The sequence below is a fragment of the Halyomorpha halys genome, unplaced genomic scaffold (assembly GCF_000696795.3).
Source record: "Halyomorpha halys isolate HHAL.00 unplaced genomic scaffold, Hhal_1.1 Scaffold168.1, whole genome shotgun sequence".
NCBI classification, from domain to species: Eukaryota; Metazoa; Arthropoda; class Insecta; order Hemiptera; family Pentatomidae; genus Halyomorpha; species Halyomorpha halys.
In genome coordinates this window covers 313,000-331,022 of record NW_027111025.1, presented here as the reverse complement: position 1 = coordinate 331,022, position 18,023 = coordinate 313,000, and the positions used below count along the sequence as shown (strand labels likewise).

Sequence of the window (18,023 nt, the reverse complement as noted above, 5' to 3'; positions counted from 1 at the left end):
CTATAAATGATTTATTAATAATAATTTTATATATTATTGTATTATCTTTTGCTTCTGAGTAGAAATTATAATACTAATAGCGTATTTAGTGGCAATAAGAACTAAAGGCTAGAATGGCCAATGGCTCGGAGTGAATGACTAAACAGAACACCAAGGACTGAAAGCCCGATATATCTGATACAGGCGGTGCTACGAGCCTGGATAAAAGATGGTAATTAATGAATAGACATGAATAGGGGTGATGATTGTCACAGCCCCATCAATCATGGCTTGTACCCACGCAGGTCTGTCTTTCTTCAAACTATCACTCTAATAGTAGGAGGTTTAGCTGCATTAACATCAGTGAACCTTAAATTTATTTTAGATATAAAATAAATAATTTAAGGGGTCTTGGAAATTGTATTGGGACAATGTAGCGTGTAGGTTGGTCGATGAACGACATGTCACAATTTCAAAGGAGGAGATCATAACACAAAAAAGGCAATCCTTCCCCGCCGGACCCGCCCCGCTAAACCCCCGCATAGCGGCGGCTCTATATCACTTTTGAAATAATAGCTAAAAACGGGAAGAGGGGACTTAGGGATAGAGAAATATTTCAAAAGCGCCTGAAATTAAAAAAAAAACGGAATGTATATCATTATAAAACGGTATATCGTCGCATAAATTGTGATACCTCGTAAATCCCGAAACAAATATTTACAACTATACCATTTAAAAAAAATCCTAACAAATCCCATCAGATCACCTTTAATCTACGTCATAAATCCCTACTCTTCTGCCCCACTCTCTTAATACACCGCTTAGCCTGTTGAAAAGATTCGCTACTTAGCACTCCATCTTGACAAGTGATTTACTTGAAATCCCCATCCCATACTAGACTGACTAAAAAGAAAAGAAACTGGTCGTGGATTCCGATTACTACAACACCTACCTGGCAAAGGCTCGAAGCTTCCCATTTACTACTAACAAATTTTATACACTATGATAATGAGACCTATTTGGACATACAGAATGGAGCTTTGTGGCTTTACAAAACCATCAAATTCCTCCCGTATCCAAGCCCTTAAATCAATAAATAAAATCTGTACCGCTTCAACACATGAAGGGTCAGGGGATCAGAACAGTACTTTGTAAGGAAGTTCTGTTACTAGACCAACGGTTGTGCAAGGAGGTGATTTGGTCAGAATCGCGCTCAACCGCTACATTTTTACGCAATTAAGGGTACTCACGGCTAAAGTGTAACATAAAACAATTTTCTGCCCGAATTCGAACGAGGGTCATTGGAGTCAGCAGAATCGTGCCTTACACCGCGCTTCCTTAAAATCCAAAATACTCCGTAAAATTCGTGATGCTCTTTATTACATCATAAGTAATCTCATCTCGCCTTCAACATCCCACTCGTTGGAGATTTAGCCTAAAATTGATATACCTTCTTTCATTCCAAAGTTTTTACTATTCCACTTATTATATAAAATAATATATTACAGGGTGATCACTAAAACTTTTTTTATATAACAATTTACTCGAAGTATTCTTATTATAAATTATGATTATTGTGATATCATAATTATTTGTTATTATTAATAAGTATAAAAATTATTTGTTTAATATTTAATAATTTTCTAATAATAGGTAAGAATCATCGTTGAAAGGAAAACTAATGAGGACTATACTAGATCAGAGAATTTATACCAAAGATATGAAACTTAAAGAGCAATGATATTTACACTATGTTCCAACAATAGAAGTTCTTAAATTTTTACATGATAATAATAATAATAATAAAACATAACAGAACTGAATTTCACAAAACATGAGAGATAATGAAATCTCTATAATACAATATCGGCACGTGTTCTCAAAAACATTTGATAAATCACTTGAATTACTGACTCTTCATGACCTGAGTTATAATTTTTTGTACCAATCTCTTTATGATATGCAGCAAAAATAAATTCATTAGCTTCTGTTTAAACTCTAAAATATTAATTACAATTTTGTTTTTAAGTATGGAAATATTATCATAATTGAACAAAAATTAGTCAGCATAAGTGTCGATATAATTAATTTGTAAAAATATAAACAAATTCTGACAATTTAGTTTGAGAAAATTTTCTTTATTTGCAAAACTACTAACTTGAGAGAAAAACGCAAATAAATAAAAAAATCTAACTCAATAATCTTAATTTTATTCTTATTATTATTAACCTGTATTTTATTATTATTATTATTATTAACTCGTCTTTGGATAGGCCATACTCGACTCACCCACGGTCCTCTCATGGAAAAAGAAAATGCACCGATGAGTCGCTACTGCGGAAACGATCTCACCGTTAGGCATATTCTCACTGAATGTATTGCTCACGAACTACACCGGTTCTCTTCATATTTACAGGAGATGTTGAGAGAAGATCCCACAACAATAACAAAACTTTTTCACTTCTAAAAATCATTAATATTTATGATCACATATAGTCTAACTGTCCAGCATGGATAAGTGGATGCAAAATTCATTATAGTAATTTACTAACTACCTCAAATCTAATTGCAACTTTGTAAAATGTAAATCATAATTGTAAATATGTAATTTTAATTGTAAATATGTAGTTATAATTGTAATTGTAAATTTGTAACTTGTAATTGTTAATTTTTAATTTTCTCACTTTGTAACTTTGTTAATATGTCAATTGTTATCTACTAACTTTGTAAATTCAGTGTAAATGGCTCTAGTGGTCGAAACACTTAAATAAATAATAATAATAAAATAATTTTATTCTTAACTTAATTTTTACTCAATTTTTTATTTCTAATAACTTCAAGATTTTAATTATTTAAAATGATGAATGGGAAATCAAACCTTAAGTTACAGGAGAATGTTAGTGCAGAGGTGCTGAGGCACAGTAACACCAGAAACAGCTCCATTTTCATAAATAAATGTACAAATGTAAATATAATCTTAGCTCTCCTTCCTTACGAATTAATTGAGAAAACTTACTTTATTTTTAGATGGACGATATTTCTGAACAAATTTTAAGCTGAAGAAGCCCTTCACTGGAATGTCAGTAGGACACACCACCTCCATGTGCGTCGATTCTGAAGCGCTTATATTCCACAATATATTTTTCGTTATGTCTAAATCATTCTCAGCGTACTCGCATAACTCACTGAGGAAAAACGATCGCTTGGAGCCAATTAACTCAACCACATATCAATATTTGAATATTTGCCGACAGGTTTGTATTGCCGTCAAAATTGATCAGGGACACATGTGTTACAGCATCGAGCTGTTTGATCTTAGAAAGAACACACGTGACGTTAAAGTATTCCAAAACGACTAGAAGCAAGGTCAGAGCCCCATATATTTCTGTTTTGTGAAATGTTTTGGTTAGCTATGTAACTAGGAAAGTATTAATTATAATTCAATACAATATCAAAGAACAGATATTAAAAACAACATCTCGTTTTAAAAATTCTAAAAAAGATGTTTTAAATCAACAATTTAATTTAAAATAATTAATATTTATTATTATTACAGAGAAATAGATGCAGATATTTAGGTAAATAATACAAAAAAAAGTAATATTATAAAAAAGGAAAAAATTAATTAAAATATAAAAAAGATAATTAAATAGCCAAAAAACAATAAGAAAAGAAATCAAGTATTACTATTATGTATTGTAATATTTACTGCCTATGCCTATGTGATATAAGAATAATGAATTATATGTTTCTGTGTCTTGTTAAGTTCTAAAATTAATACGATTATGGCTTAGAAATGACCTTATTACATCTTATGAACCAATCATTAACATTATAAGGTATAATATTTACACGTTTATAGTTATAACTTATTGCTATTGTGATTGGTATATTGTAATATTTGTAAATAAATAAAAAGTTATTATAACACAAATAAAAAATATTTTATGAACATTAAATCAGCCATATTACATCACGATAATTTTTAAAATGACTAAAGAAGAATTCTAACGATTACGCCTCCAATTAGTTAAAATCAAAAGTTTAGTTAGTAAAGAATCTGATTCAATAATTAGAATAGACAAGAACTATAATACAAATAATCGATATAAGAATAAAACCAATAAATAAAGATAATAGAAAATGTTGAGTAACAGAAAAACAACGATATCTATATAAAAGTTATCTCAAAGAAATCGGCACTATATTTATCACTTATTTTTATTGTACTAATGCCTTTAAAATATTCCGTCAATTTATCAATAATAATTGATAAAATATTTATCCCAGGTTCAAGTAACCTCACACTGCTGAAACCTATCAAACCCCCATAATTTAGTTTAACATAGATCTGTATTAAATAAATAAAAACTAAATTAAATATATCAACATAAAAGAGCCAAGAATGAAAAAAAGTTAGAAATAAGAATCTAAAAAGATGAAGGAAAAGGAATACTTAAAGAAAATTACAAACTGGAATCTGAAATAATTGAAAATAATGAGTTATTAGAAAAGGAAAGTAATAAATATACATATATCTGTTTTAAGATACATATCTTTAATTATTAGGATAAATAAATTACTATTTATAAACGATTTATAAGGTTTACTCAAAGAAATCAGAAAACAATAAAGTAAAAAGACTCAACAACTCGTAAAGAGAGAAAAGAAACAATTCGTTTTTTTTTTTTTTTTTTTTTTTTCAAAATTCTATTTCACATATATGAATAGTACAAGATCCGGGAAGAAAAAAAGGCAGTTATCTCACCCCAATTTTTGATTACATCAATAAAAACTATGTATAATTACTAGTCAAAATTGATGAGTCTGCCAAGTATATGTAGGGGGATTAAAAAATGGCGACTGTTTCAAAATCTTAAAAAACCATTGATTTTTCATTCGAAGCTCTATATCTTAAAAACTACCAACAACACTAGAAAATCTAAGATAACACTATTTAAAGAAGAGTAAATTTGCTGAAATATTAGCTCTAAAAGAGCTATTTACGTCCAATAGTTCTCGAGATATGGCTTTTAAAAAGCAAAATCTCTTAAAAATCTATTGAAATAACTACTAATCTTTCAATAGACAGAACAACTATAAATCAATTTATTTTAGAAAATTTCATGTAAACTATTACTCCTGTGAAGATTCTTTAAATGACGTTCTCTTAGGTTTTCTTGTGTTGTTCCTACTTTTTAAGACATAGAGCTCCGAATGAAAAATTAGTTTTTTTTATCGTTTTGAAACAACCGCCATTTTTTATTTCTCCTACCTATAGTTGACGGACTCATCAATTTTAACTAGTAATTATACATAGTTTTCATTAAAGTAATCAAAAATTGGGATGAGATAACTGCCTTTTTTCTCCTCTTGGACTCTTTTACTATAAGGCCTGAAACTGAGATGAGTGCTAAACTCCGCGATTCTTCTCTCAATTAATAAAAATTGTGGTCCAGCTAAACTTAATATTGATTTAACCGCAACCTTGACAGTCGAAATCGCTGAAAATTTTCTTCATCCGACGACAGTAAGAAAAAACAGGTCGAGGACGGAATTTTTTTTTTTATTATTTCTTGAGAAAATAATTATTTGAAGTCTCCATCGTCTATCTCGATCAAATACATTTTATTGAATTTGGGAAGAAACGGAGATTACCTATTTCAATGTAGATTTGCTCTAAATTTCAATTTAGCCAGCTACAATTGCCCGGTAAAGTTTTCATGTGCAACGGATAATTATCGATTTTACCCGAGATAGAAGAAATCGTAATTTAAACTATGATGGTGCAGTCGACCCTAAGAAAGATTTTGAAGACTATTGATGTGAGTTACGCAATATTTTGTCTACATTTATGAGCGTTGTCTGATCAGTTGTTAAAAGTTATTTTAGAGGCTTAAGATTTTGAGTTTGGAATCTTCCTATCATAACCTAGTAATAATTGTATTAAAAGATTAATAAAGTAGAATAAGAAACTACGTAATGAAACTTCAAAAGAAATAACAATTCATATGCACAAACGCAGTCATAAAAATTATAATTGAAAGGAAAAGGATGAATCTAAATGAACAGTAGCCAATTGAATAAAAGTAATAAGAATGTATAAGCTTTTTACTACTCTTGCTGTAATAAATAAAAAAAAACATAAAACCTCTGAAGCAGTAGAAAATTGATTGAGTTCGAAATGTGAATACAATAATAATCGTGTATTTCTTGCCAAGTCAGCACCAGCTGTAGAAAATAATCCACTGATTGATTCCACAGTCGGAGAACCCTAACCAGAATACTATTGCGGCCATTGTACGCGCCCGAACAATACGGGCTGGGGATTAGCTCCGAGGAGAATAACAGGGGGAAATAATTTAATGATAAAAATATTACAATAATAAAGACATTATATCGGTATCAAAGAGAACTAATGGTACAAGTAATCTCTATCAATTTATTATTTCATTTATAATTTATAAATAAGTAAAAATAAAAATAAAGAACAAGTAATTAGAAATAATTTACTAATATGTCAATTGAATAATCCAATCGATATGTGATTGGATTATTCAATTGTGATAATAGTAAACAATAAAAAATAAAATAAAATAAATCATATTCCTTAAACCTGTACACGGTTTACTAATACTAACACAATATGCACTCCACATAATAAGACCATATTATAAAAGTAATAGTACATACATATAATAAAAAATTATACCTATAAGATTACAATAAAATGCTAATATAATGTAGTAAATACTTTTTAATAAGTTTATTGCTCCTGATGCAAATTAAATTAATTTCTGAGGATTCTTACAAAAAAAAAATTGAAAAACACGAGAATAAAACCCTTATCATTATTATAGCTCTAATATGGCATATTTTTCAAAAAGGCCGTCATATATTTTTAGGCTTATTCTTATTATCCATACTATCGATTATTGGTCAATATTCGATTTTTAAGATATTTTAGTGTTTTGTAGATTCAAAGTTATGGTAACCACTCATTTTCTCTTATCTTGAGTGGAGCCAAATAATACTTCTTTTCCTTCTTTCATTTTTTCCGTTTATATTTTTTATTAATTGAAACGACTCTCAAACTTATAGCGAAGTTATAGCGAGTATGTTGGTCGATGTAGGACTTCACACCAGAGTGTGAATCTCACAATCTCACAAGAGAAGATCATAAAATATACATGAAATATTGGAGGGCAAGCAATTATTTCCTACAAACCCGCCACACATCTTGAGATACAATTTCCAAAAATTAAGATTTTTCAAAATACGAGAAAAAATATTCTGTGAATTCATTTCATAAACATCTATTTTTATGAAAATTGACATGACATGAACTACTTAATGGTGCATATAAAGAACCTCAAATTAAGCATGGTAGAACTCTTTAAACTTAATATTTTGTGAATTTATTTTGGTTAATATCATATAAAATGCTACAGGTTTATAGCGTATATAATGAGCTTCATATTGAACCCTTATGTACATCTCATAAAAAGAAAGTTTTTCGATTCAGACGATTTCGTTCATGGAATCGAAATAAAAAACTAATGAATTACACCAAACTTCGGATTCTGGTCTGTAAAAACATCACACATTGTCACGACTAACTTGAATATAGAAGGTCAACTTCACAGATGTAAGAACAAATATCTAATCTTTAAGGATAATAATTAAAACGTTTAATCTAGGTCTGCATAAATGTTTTAATTGATGCTATACAATTATGACGATATACAACATAAGTGATGTACAGAAAAACAAATGAAATAAATAAATAACAAGTTACAATATCCGGTCTAACTTTAATTTTTTTTTATTTTATTGTTGCTTAAGTTGGGTTACCTTGCAACCCCGAAAAATCTACAATTTGATTTTTATATTATTTAAAAAGACAAATAAAAAAAAGCATCATTCTGACGATCATTTTTCCTGAATTCTCCAGAATGAAGAGTTTGTTCTTTTTTAAATAGTATAGTATACAACCAGCTTAAGCGACAATACGCAATAATTAAGTAATATACATATTATTTGAGGTAAATACTTGATGGTAGCAGAAACAAAAGCCGAATTCCAGATTTAAAAAATGATTCTGAACAACTGAAACTGGAGGTTTTCAATTAAGAATTACATGATTTTGTGGAAAGATTTATGTATTAGATGTAAAAGTTAAATTTTTGACAGACAGCGTCGTTTTAAGAAAAACTAGAAACCTCTAAAAAAAAAAACACTAGCTGTTACAAAAAGTCGGATGTAATCTTAGTCTATAGTTACAATAGTAAAAATACAATTAATAAATCTATACCGCTACAATCCATGAAAGATCAGAGGTGCAGTAATTTGTAAGGGAAATATTGTTACTGAATCAACAGTTGGGCAATGGAGGTGATTTCGTCAAAATCATGCTGGACCGACAGTTTTTTCCCTACCGGTACCTACTTTGTGAGGCTGGGAGGACTCCGGAGGGCTCCTGAACCCACGGGATTAACTCACAGCTACAGTATCGGAATAAATAATTATCTCCCACTTAATGGATTCGAACCAGGGTTCTAATTAATGTTTCTAATTATTCCAATAATAACTAAAAATCGAATCCATGACAATTTATTCAGAGTATATAACAATCTATGTCTCATACTTTTACACTGTATTTTATATTTTTAATTTGTGTAACTCCTTTCTAGCCTGGATGAAAACCTGAAAAGTGAAGCGAAACGTCATCGTTTATAGATATTATAGTATAGCACTCCCCATATCGATATAATAACTTAAATAAATCATATCGGTATGAATTTTCGATTGTAATTTTTCAACAATGATTTAATAATCGACTTATTTAATAGTCGCTGATATATAATAAAAAATATCTTAGCTAAAAAAAAAAAAAAAATGCACCCAACGCCTATGGAAATCATAACACAAAACAAGTAATAACAAAAGACGGCCTCTATTATTTAATAACATTTGAAATAATAGATAAAGGAAATAGTTGATCCACTAGAAATAGAGGACGTTCAAAGGACTGTAATAACCAAGAGGCACAAAGGACGACCTCTTTTACTTTTTCTGTAATACATAAAAGAAACCAATTTACTAATCACAACTCAATCTTGACTTTTTGTAGAGCCGTAGCAGAGCCGGCGAAGGCCGGAGCGGGTTCAAGTGGGCTTTCTCGTAGTATTCCCTTTGTAGTGTCAGGTAGTTTAGAGTTCCACTTTCTCTACTCTTCAATCTCGATGGATATCCCCTATTGTTGTCAAATCGGGAGTCTTCCCTTCGCCGAATTTACAGAGTAAACAGGATCGATGGCCTTGTTGACGTTGGCCTGGAGCGGAGTGTAGGAGGATATTATGTAGGGGCAGGAAGGGGGAAAATAAAGGAATCACGTAACGAGTGGCTTACCCACCTTTGAAAGGAGTTCGTGCCAAGTCAGGGTTTAGGAGGAAACAACAATAAGTCTTCCTTCGGTCCAGATATAGCTATGAATAATCAGAGTGCTACTGCGAAATATTTATGAGTCAAATTCATGAGCAGGGTTTTTGTTACAATAAATATTTTTTATAAAAGAAGGACCATCTTTCTTTAAAAATAATAATAATAATAATAAAATTCAAATATTAGTTAAATTATTTAATCTCTGCCAACTTTTCGCCCCACGTTGCATGACTTCATCTGACCTAAGGGAGGTACAAATAACAAAAACTAGGACTTATAGTAAGAAGTATAAATAAACAAGAATTATAAAAAGGTATATTGACTATCCTTTATCGTTTCCACACGTTTATTTACAATTTATATTTCCGAAAGGGAAACGGAAGATATACTGTTAATCGACCTTTAGTGGGGGAAGTGACATGTGAAAATATATTAATATTCTTAATTTACAGAAAGGTCTTTTCAGAATAATATAACTGGCATTGAAAATGGGCTTTTAGTACTTAACAGTAAAATAAAATATCTAAAATTATAATGGATTGTAAAATAAATAAACAATAATAATTAACAAAAATAAAAACAGGAACAATGTTTAATTGAATATTATAGATGTAAAGAAAATGAAAAACCAATAGATATCATAAGGTAAGACAATTAATAAGGAAGAGCAATTAATGTTTATATTTACATATTTATCAGTTTCAAATTAAAATTACTAACAACAAATATTAAAAAAAAAAAAAAGATTCCTCAAACAGATCATAAGGCATCTTCTGATAAAAATAAAATCAAGTAATGATAATTGCTTTATATACATATTTACAGATTAAAATATTGTTCTTATCTAAGGTGTGTGTTAAACAATAATTAATGTTCCATTATTATACAGTCTGGATTCATAATTATTTTTTTCACTGAACCCATTATTTTGTATCGAATATAATTCTCCATATCGTTTTCCAACTGAAAAGCAAAATCTTTAAGTTTAAGTTACTTTAAGTAGTCTTTCGGAGTGCATATGACCTCAAATAAACCATAGAAATTGTATGTTTTGAAATTCTAAATGCATCGAAGTGATCTTCACCGAAATATAATTTATTATTTAGATTCCATAATATTTGGGTCCCTTCTAGCAAGCTTTAGGAGCGCGGCAGCACCGTCGTAAGGCATGATCCTACTAACTCCAAGGACCAGATTTTCGGATTTCTGATCTGGCTGGACAGAAAATTGATTTCTGTTACACTGTAACACAAATATGAGTCAACCATGTTGGTAGTAGTACATCCCTAGTAGACCACCCAGCCTCATAAATAGGGCACCCTTAATTGGGTAAAAATCTGGCGTGATTCTGACCTGACAACCGTTAGTCTAGTAACAGTACTTCCTTACAAAGTACTCAACTCTTGACCCTTCGTGGTTGTAGGGGTAACCGATTTTAATTGTAATTTTTTCTTGTCAGCTTTAACCAAATATATCAAATGTTGGGACTTGAATAAACCACTTCTGTGTGCAGTCTTTATAATCGTATTTTTCCAATTAGGAACTGCGCAAGAACAATAAGGAATATAACTCATCATAGACAATTACTTAAATAACGAAAAAAAAAATGAAAGAAATAGAAATAACATTTGCAATGAGTAGATAGGCCTAGTGTATGTCGAACTAACATTATGCCAAAATAATAAGGGCGCCCTGCTTTTTTGCGCTGAAAAAAAAAAATAATGCGTAGTTCGAGACTAAATAGCGATTTAATAAAAATAATAAAATGAAAAATCAGGAGATTATTAGTATCAAATAAGCGATATCGAACATTTTCTAAAAACCCGTAAAATACTATATTGAAATTGAGTCACTGAGCTATGGATTTCAACGTAATCATTGGAGTTATTCCGAAACCAAATTTTCCATTCCAAAATCTTTCACTATCCATTTTTAGCTCATATGTAAATAATGTGAGAAAAATATCTGTCTTCCGTGTACAAAATTGCAATATTTTTCCAATCCGTTACAGCGAATTAAAAATCATGTTTAGGCCAATTTTTATTTCATTATCTCGATTTGATAAATTTCAAAGTCACCCTAACTAACTGTATTTCCCATTCATTTTAATCCTGCCCACTTTAAATTATGCACTCTGTAAATGTATTTCAATAGTTTAAGAATCTTTAAGTGATTTGTTACTAGCAGAGGTAATTCCTATCTACTGCAGTAGGAACCTCTTTGGATTACAGATAACAGTGTCTATCTTTATACCTGTACCTTTTCACCAATGCAAGTATCTCACCATTTCTTCATACACATCATTCGGTTTCTGTAACCCACATTTTAATAGTAATTAACTAGTACCAATATTAATTAAAACTAATAGTCACTTATGATCACCAATAATATCTACTATTGTAATTTATTATTTTTTTCTTTTTAACCAGAGCTCTTTAGGTTAATTTTATTTTGTAAATTATATAAACAACCAGTATCTTTAGTTTAATTAATGTACTTTAAGTTTCATTCATTTTCTCATTAAATTATTTTTTTTTATTGTTATAGTATATTTTTATCTATCAAAGAAGTTTTCTTTTCTTTCTATTTTATCAAGCATTTTATCATTTATTATTTTTCTTACTATTTATTAATTATTTTTTTCTTTCTAACCAGAGGTTAATTTTATTTTGTAAATTATATAAACAACCAGTATCTTTTAAGTTTCATTCATTTTCTCATTAAATAATTTCTTTTATTGTTATAGTATATTTTTATCTATCAAAGAAGTTTTCTATTCTTTCTATTTTATCAAGCATTTTATCATTTATTATTTTTCTTACTATTTATTAATTATTTTTTTCTTTCTAACCAGAGGTTAATTTTACTTTGTAAATTATATAAACAACCAGTATCTTTTAAGTTTCATTTATTTTCTCATTAATTTTTTTCTTTTATTGTTACAGTATATTTTTATCTAGCAAAGAAGTTGTCTTTTCTTTAAATTTTATCAAGCATTTTATCATTTATTATTTTTCTGCAGTTTCTTTATTTTTTATTTTTTCTACTATTTTATATCTTCTTTATTATTTATTTTTATCAACCATATAATAGTGCATGTTCACATTTTTATTTTATTTTTTCTATCTATCTCTTTCACCTATTGTTTCATCTATTTTTAGGAATATTCAAATCTTTTTATTTCTATTTCTCTTTTATCTCTTTTCATCCTTCATCAATACAATATTTAAAAAGGCAAATCAATTATCCGTAGAACCTATCTTATTTTGAGCATAGTGTAAGGGTGTCCCTAGGACAACCAGACAGTGGCTCCAACATATCTTCTCCTAATTTATTTGCGACAGTCCCATGTTATAGTATCGCAAGATCAATATCGAAGTACTGCCATTAAAACTATTAGGTACCTGCGCCCATAGTAGAATTTGATGAATTTAACCTAAACCTGACTCTCATTGGAAATACCCTGCACTTCGCACTATTCACCATACCGTACCCGTAGTACTCTCCCCCGTAAGATGAACAAAGACCCGAAGACCCGAGGTTATATAAGCCATGAGCAGGTGACCGGGTCTCCGAGACCTCCTTTGTCCAGCTAATTATATGAACTCCCTGGTACAATGGCCTCTATAGCCGCCATTTCTGCGCTTCTCGCGCTTCCTATATTTGTATTGAAGGCTTGGTAATCGCAGTCCTGATTGAATGAAGTCACCATTGCGGAAGGTTCAGCAAAAACAGCGGTAACAAATACATATTTTATTCTCATTGTTTAATTTGACACAGTAGTTATTCATCTGTAATTATTTTTATTTTCTGATTTTTTATTCCAAACGGCATTTGGAGAATAATGAGTTTACTTTTAAAGTTTAATTAAAATTATATAAGCATCAACAATTTTCAATGTCTTCAGTAAATCTAATGGTAAAGCCATTTTCCTCACAGTTTCAAAAAAAATCTTTTAAAAATGATGGGTTTTATTAGCTAAATAAGGTAAATAAATAATATAAATTTTAATTCTCAATGCATTTAATTTTTCTTATTTTATTATGTAATATTACATTCTCTCATATATTTAGAGACAATGGAAATAGGGAGCAGACAGCGCATTCACATCATATTTACACAAATATAAATTAAAAGATAATAAATAGAAAAAAAAACAATAATAAAGAAAATTGAACTTAAAGAAAAAATATCAAACATTAAAAAAATAAATAAGTAAATGAGGTAAAAATAAAAAAAATATATACTAAAAAACAAAACAATTAAATTTGTACTTTAATGATTTATCCATGGTAATACCAATCTCATATTAAGATATTTCGCGCCTATAGAATCAACATATTTTTCTGATTTGGTAAGAGCTGTACAAAATTCAGCTTCGTTCATTCAAACTATAATTACTACCTTATGACAATCAGGTACCGTTTTAGCGAAATTGTATAAGTTTTTGAAATAAAATATTTTTCTGACATAAGTTCACACAATGTCGGGACAACATCCCTACACAGAAATGATTTATCTTTAATTTTTTTAATTCTTAATTAATAAAATTATATGTGAAAAATTATATTATTGCAATTTTGTGGTATAAAATAATGCTAGAGTTATGAGTTATAGAACCAATATTAAATGTTGAATTTGTAACCTTTTCTATTTTTAATCAATCACTATATTATTTATTTGTTTTTTTAATCACTGTTATTTTTTCTTTCCATGTACATGATTTTTATCGTTCAACAGAATTAAATTAAATAATTAGAGATTTTATTTTTTTTTTTTTTTTGTTCATTTACTTATTTATTCTATTTTAGTATGAATGTGATCAGTTATCACTATTATCTATAACTCAACAATGGCAGAATCAATCACAAATTCAATATTTTTATTAATATGAACAACATCTTAGACACTAAATCAAGTTAAATAATGGTTTAAAAAAACAAAACAAAAAACATTACGACGTAAATTTGCTTTCGGAGTAAAATTATATATTAAAACGTGAAATGTAGAGATAAATTTTGAGTACTCATTTATCATTACATAACTTTTTAACTTTCAAGAGTCAATCAAAAATTAAAGAAGTATACTTTTATTTCAATTAATTTAATTATACATTTAAATGTATAAGACAAGGACAAGGAATTAATTTCCTCTTTAATTTTATTTAAATAATAAAATCATGAAAACCTACAAGATACATACAGGGTAGTAAAATTATTAGGAATAAAATCATTTAATTTTAAACTATAGATTATGGCACTAAATACTTTAACCCCTTAAAAAAGCGGTATAGGATTTAATACAACTATATATAAAGTTGTGTTTCTAAATAAAAGTATATTTATATAATTTTGTTTTTATAACTGGATTAACTTTTTTTCTGCAGTTAATCTTAAATTGCAACGCCCAGTTAAAATAATCTATTAATTTTTTTTGGAACAAATCGAATTCATTTATTATTACACTTATTTATTTTTGCGATTATAAAGCCAAAACTAAAATTGAAAAATTAATTCGAAACAACAAAATGTAAGACGAATAAAAACTTAATACCGTACCGTGTAATTTTGTAACAAAGAGTTTAACTATATATATTTTTTAATTTATTGAATTTTCTAAGAATTCCGTACAACCGAAATGAATAACTTATAAAATGAACAATAAACGTATTATCTTAATCAGACTTTTAAATGTATAATATTTTAAATAAATAAATTGAAATAATATTATTACCTTTTTAATAGAACAAATATAATTTATGATTGTGAAGGAACTACAGAAGTTCAAACAGTAACATGTTACTTATCCAAAAACATTCTAGATCGATGTAAAGATGAGACATTGAAAAAACATTTGATATCTACTTTTGAAAACAGCAGATGGCCCACCCCAAGACATGGGATACCGATGGCAGAAGAATGTTCCCCAGACAGGCGACTTAACATCCTGCCTCTCACCACTAATTTTTCATCGGCTACAAAAGCCTACCGATCCTTCAAACGTTCCGCCATCCGCTGACCAGAAGTCGAGGGAAGAGAAACACACGTGACGGGGCCACGCCCACTCCTCTCCCATTGGCCATGGGAAGAGACCAATCCCAAGCAGCCCCCCTAGAGGCCCCCTCCTCACGTACTCCTGTCATCGCTTTCCAAATACCATCCGCCCGACCTCTTGTTCCCCGGGATCAGCCAGGATATCTCAATGATACTCCTCCGTGACTAGGCGAATCCTTAACGCGAACTTAATTCTTGTCCGCTGGGTGGCTCTGTCATTGAAGATGTGTGTCCGTTGATTTCTTAAACTGTTGGGACAACTTCATTTAACTCGGCAGTCCCATCTACCGGTACAACTCAACCCAGCCAAGAGTCTCAGTGAGGATCAACAACAGATCGATTCATAATGCTCTATTTAAATAAACGCAACTCATATCAATAATTCAATACCTATTGAATTCAAATCAAGGTTGCATAAATTGAAACAAGAATATTGACCAACTTACCGAGAAAATCTCATTACTTTTTTTATTTAGGTATTTGTTATAACCTTATCAATAATTAAATCTGGTTTAAAGTAGCCGGGTCCGATAAAAAAAAAAAAAAAAAATGAATCTTGATTAACTAAAATATTTTTTTTAAAAAAAACCTGATAGATTTTAATCACACACTAGAACAGTCCTTTTTTCCTTATCAAAAGCCAATAAACAATTTTGGGAAAATTATTGTTAAAATTAATATCAGAGCACACAAAAAGTTTAACATTTATTTTACATGCTAATTCATAAAACCTATTCAATAAAATAAAATTTAAATTCTGTAATAAAGTGAATAAGGTTTAGCTAGATTTTTATTTATTTTTTTTTTTTCTTAAAAACCTTACATTTGAGAGACTATTAAATAAAAATTTTCATTTATATAAATAACCGTTCTTCAAAAAATTTACAAATTTTTATAAATACTACTATGAATATTTAAGATTTTACTTTCACTCACTTGTGTATACAATCCAATCTTGAATGTTATCTTTGTTATCGACCAATAAAATAAAAAATGAACTCCCATCAAATGTTTCAACCCGAAATTTAAATTCAAAAAGTCCGTACCTTCGCCGTCCTCCGTTTTTTGCCCAAGATGCCTTCTTTTTTATTATTATTATTAATTAGTTAATTTATTTCTTTATTTAGTATAATTCACAGGTCACATAACCACGATTGTCTTCAGAAATCGATATAACGATTTTACAATTTTATTTTTAGAATGAGTAGACCTATAATGATGCTAAAAACATTTTCTTTGTTTTTTACTGCTATATAAAAAAATAAATAAATATAAAAATAAACTATTAGGTAATAATTTACAAAATTTAAGTTTTTTTTTTTCTCTCAAAGAATCAAAACAAATTTGAAAAAAGTTTTTTTTAATGGGTTAATATTTATAATTAAAGCTTGAAAAAAATAATTATATATACGAATATACTTTTTTTTGTGTACAAAAATTTACAAATTAGATATACCTTTAATAGAACTTAACGACGATGAAACTAAGCACCACAAATGTATTCAAGATTGTTTAGTTTGTAAATTTTCACGAACTATAAAAATAATAACAATTAATATTCAAAGTATAATTTTCTTATTCCTGTTCAACTCTAATACATCATAAGCCTGTAAATAGTTTATAACGTGCAACATTTAACTAAAACATTTTTAGCCTAAAAAAACGTTTTGTTGTCTAGCATGGAAGACACTCATGGATCATTATTTAATCTTTAGCAAAGGCTCTTATACATAAAATCAGAAAAAAATGTTAAAAAGGCCAAAGATAAGACGAATTCATTCTTATCCTTAAAAAAAGTTTTAACAGAATTTTACTCCTATTAGAATAACTTGATTTCGATTAATCGAAATACCATTGAACTCCAATAGGGGGAAAAAAATGGATTGTGAGTTACATATTTTATTATCTTCTCACCGAGACCCTTATGTTGATTACAACTCCAAATCAAATATTTGCCATAAAGTGTAATCATATTATCAATAAAATGATATTGATAATTTCCAATACATAAAAGCAATTATGGAGATAGGCTCTTGGTTGCCAGTTTTTTCATTCGAAGTTATCAGTTCTAAACTAATTAATACATAAAACATTAAATTAAGTCAATTTAACTTGTTTAGATGTTTTAATTGAAAATAAAGAAACAACGATGATATAAAATGGCTAGATAAGAATTAAAATAGAGAAAAACAAATACAATTACAGTAAGAATAATACCGACCGATTGATAATAATCATTTATTGATTTTTTTTGTATATTTACATGGCATATTAAGTATACAAAACCATCTAGTTATATTTAATTTATATCGCCTCCTAAGGTCAAAAAATATTTTAAAAAAGGTACAAAGAACCTTGTGGACTAAGTAAATTTTAGTTTAATATAAAAATATTTTTTTTATTCCTTCGAAAGCTAGTATTTTTGGGATGCTAAAAATACCATACATATTAAAACAACTAACCATACTTGGAGCAAATTGAGATTTTTGGAACGGAAATATTTAGAGGTTCTAAATAGTCTAAATATTTTTTTGTTTGGTTGTCCAA

The 18,023-nt window shown here is 28.8% G+C and overlaps 1 protein-coding gene across 8 annotated transcripts in view; it reads right to left on the bottom strand.

Annotated features, from left to right (window-relative positions):
* cnc (cap-n-collar) overlaps window positions 1–18,023 on the bottom strand; it is a 470,532-nt gene that overhangs the window by 277,766 nt on the left and 174,743 nt on the right. Inside the window, exon 1 of one of the 8 annotated variants that reach the window (XM_067049125.1) lies at window positions 2,996–3,097. The exons of the other annotated variants lie outside the window; for them this stretch is intronic. Within the exon in view, the coding sequence (XP_066905226.1) occupies window positions 2,996–3,082 (87 nt within the window). The 5' untranslated portion in view covers window positions 3,083–3,097. Of the gene's footprint in view, window positions 1–2,995; window positions 3,098–18,023 lie in introns of those variants that run through there. 8 annotated transcript variants of the gene reach the window in all.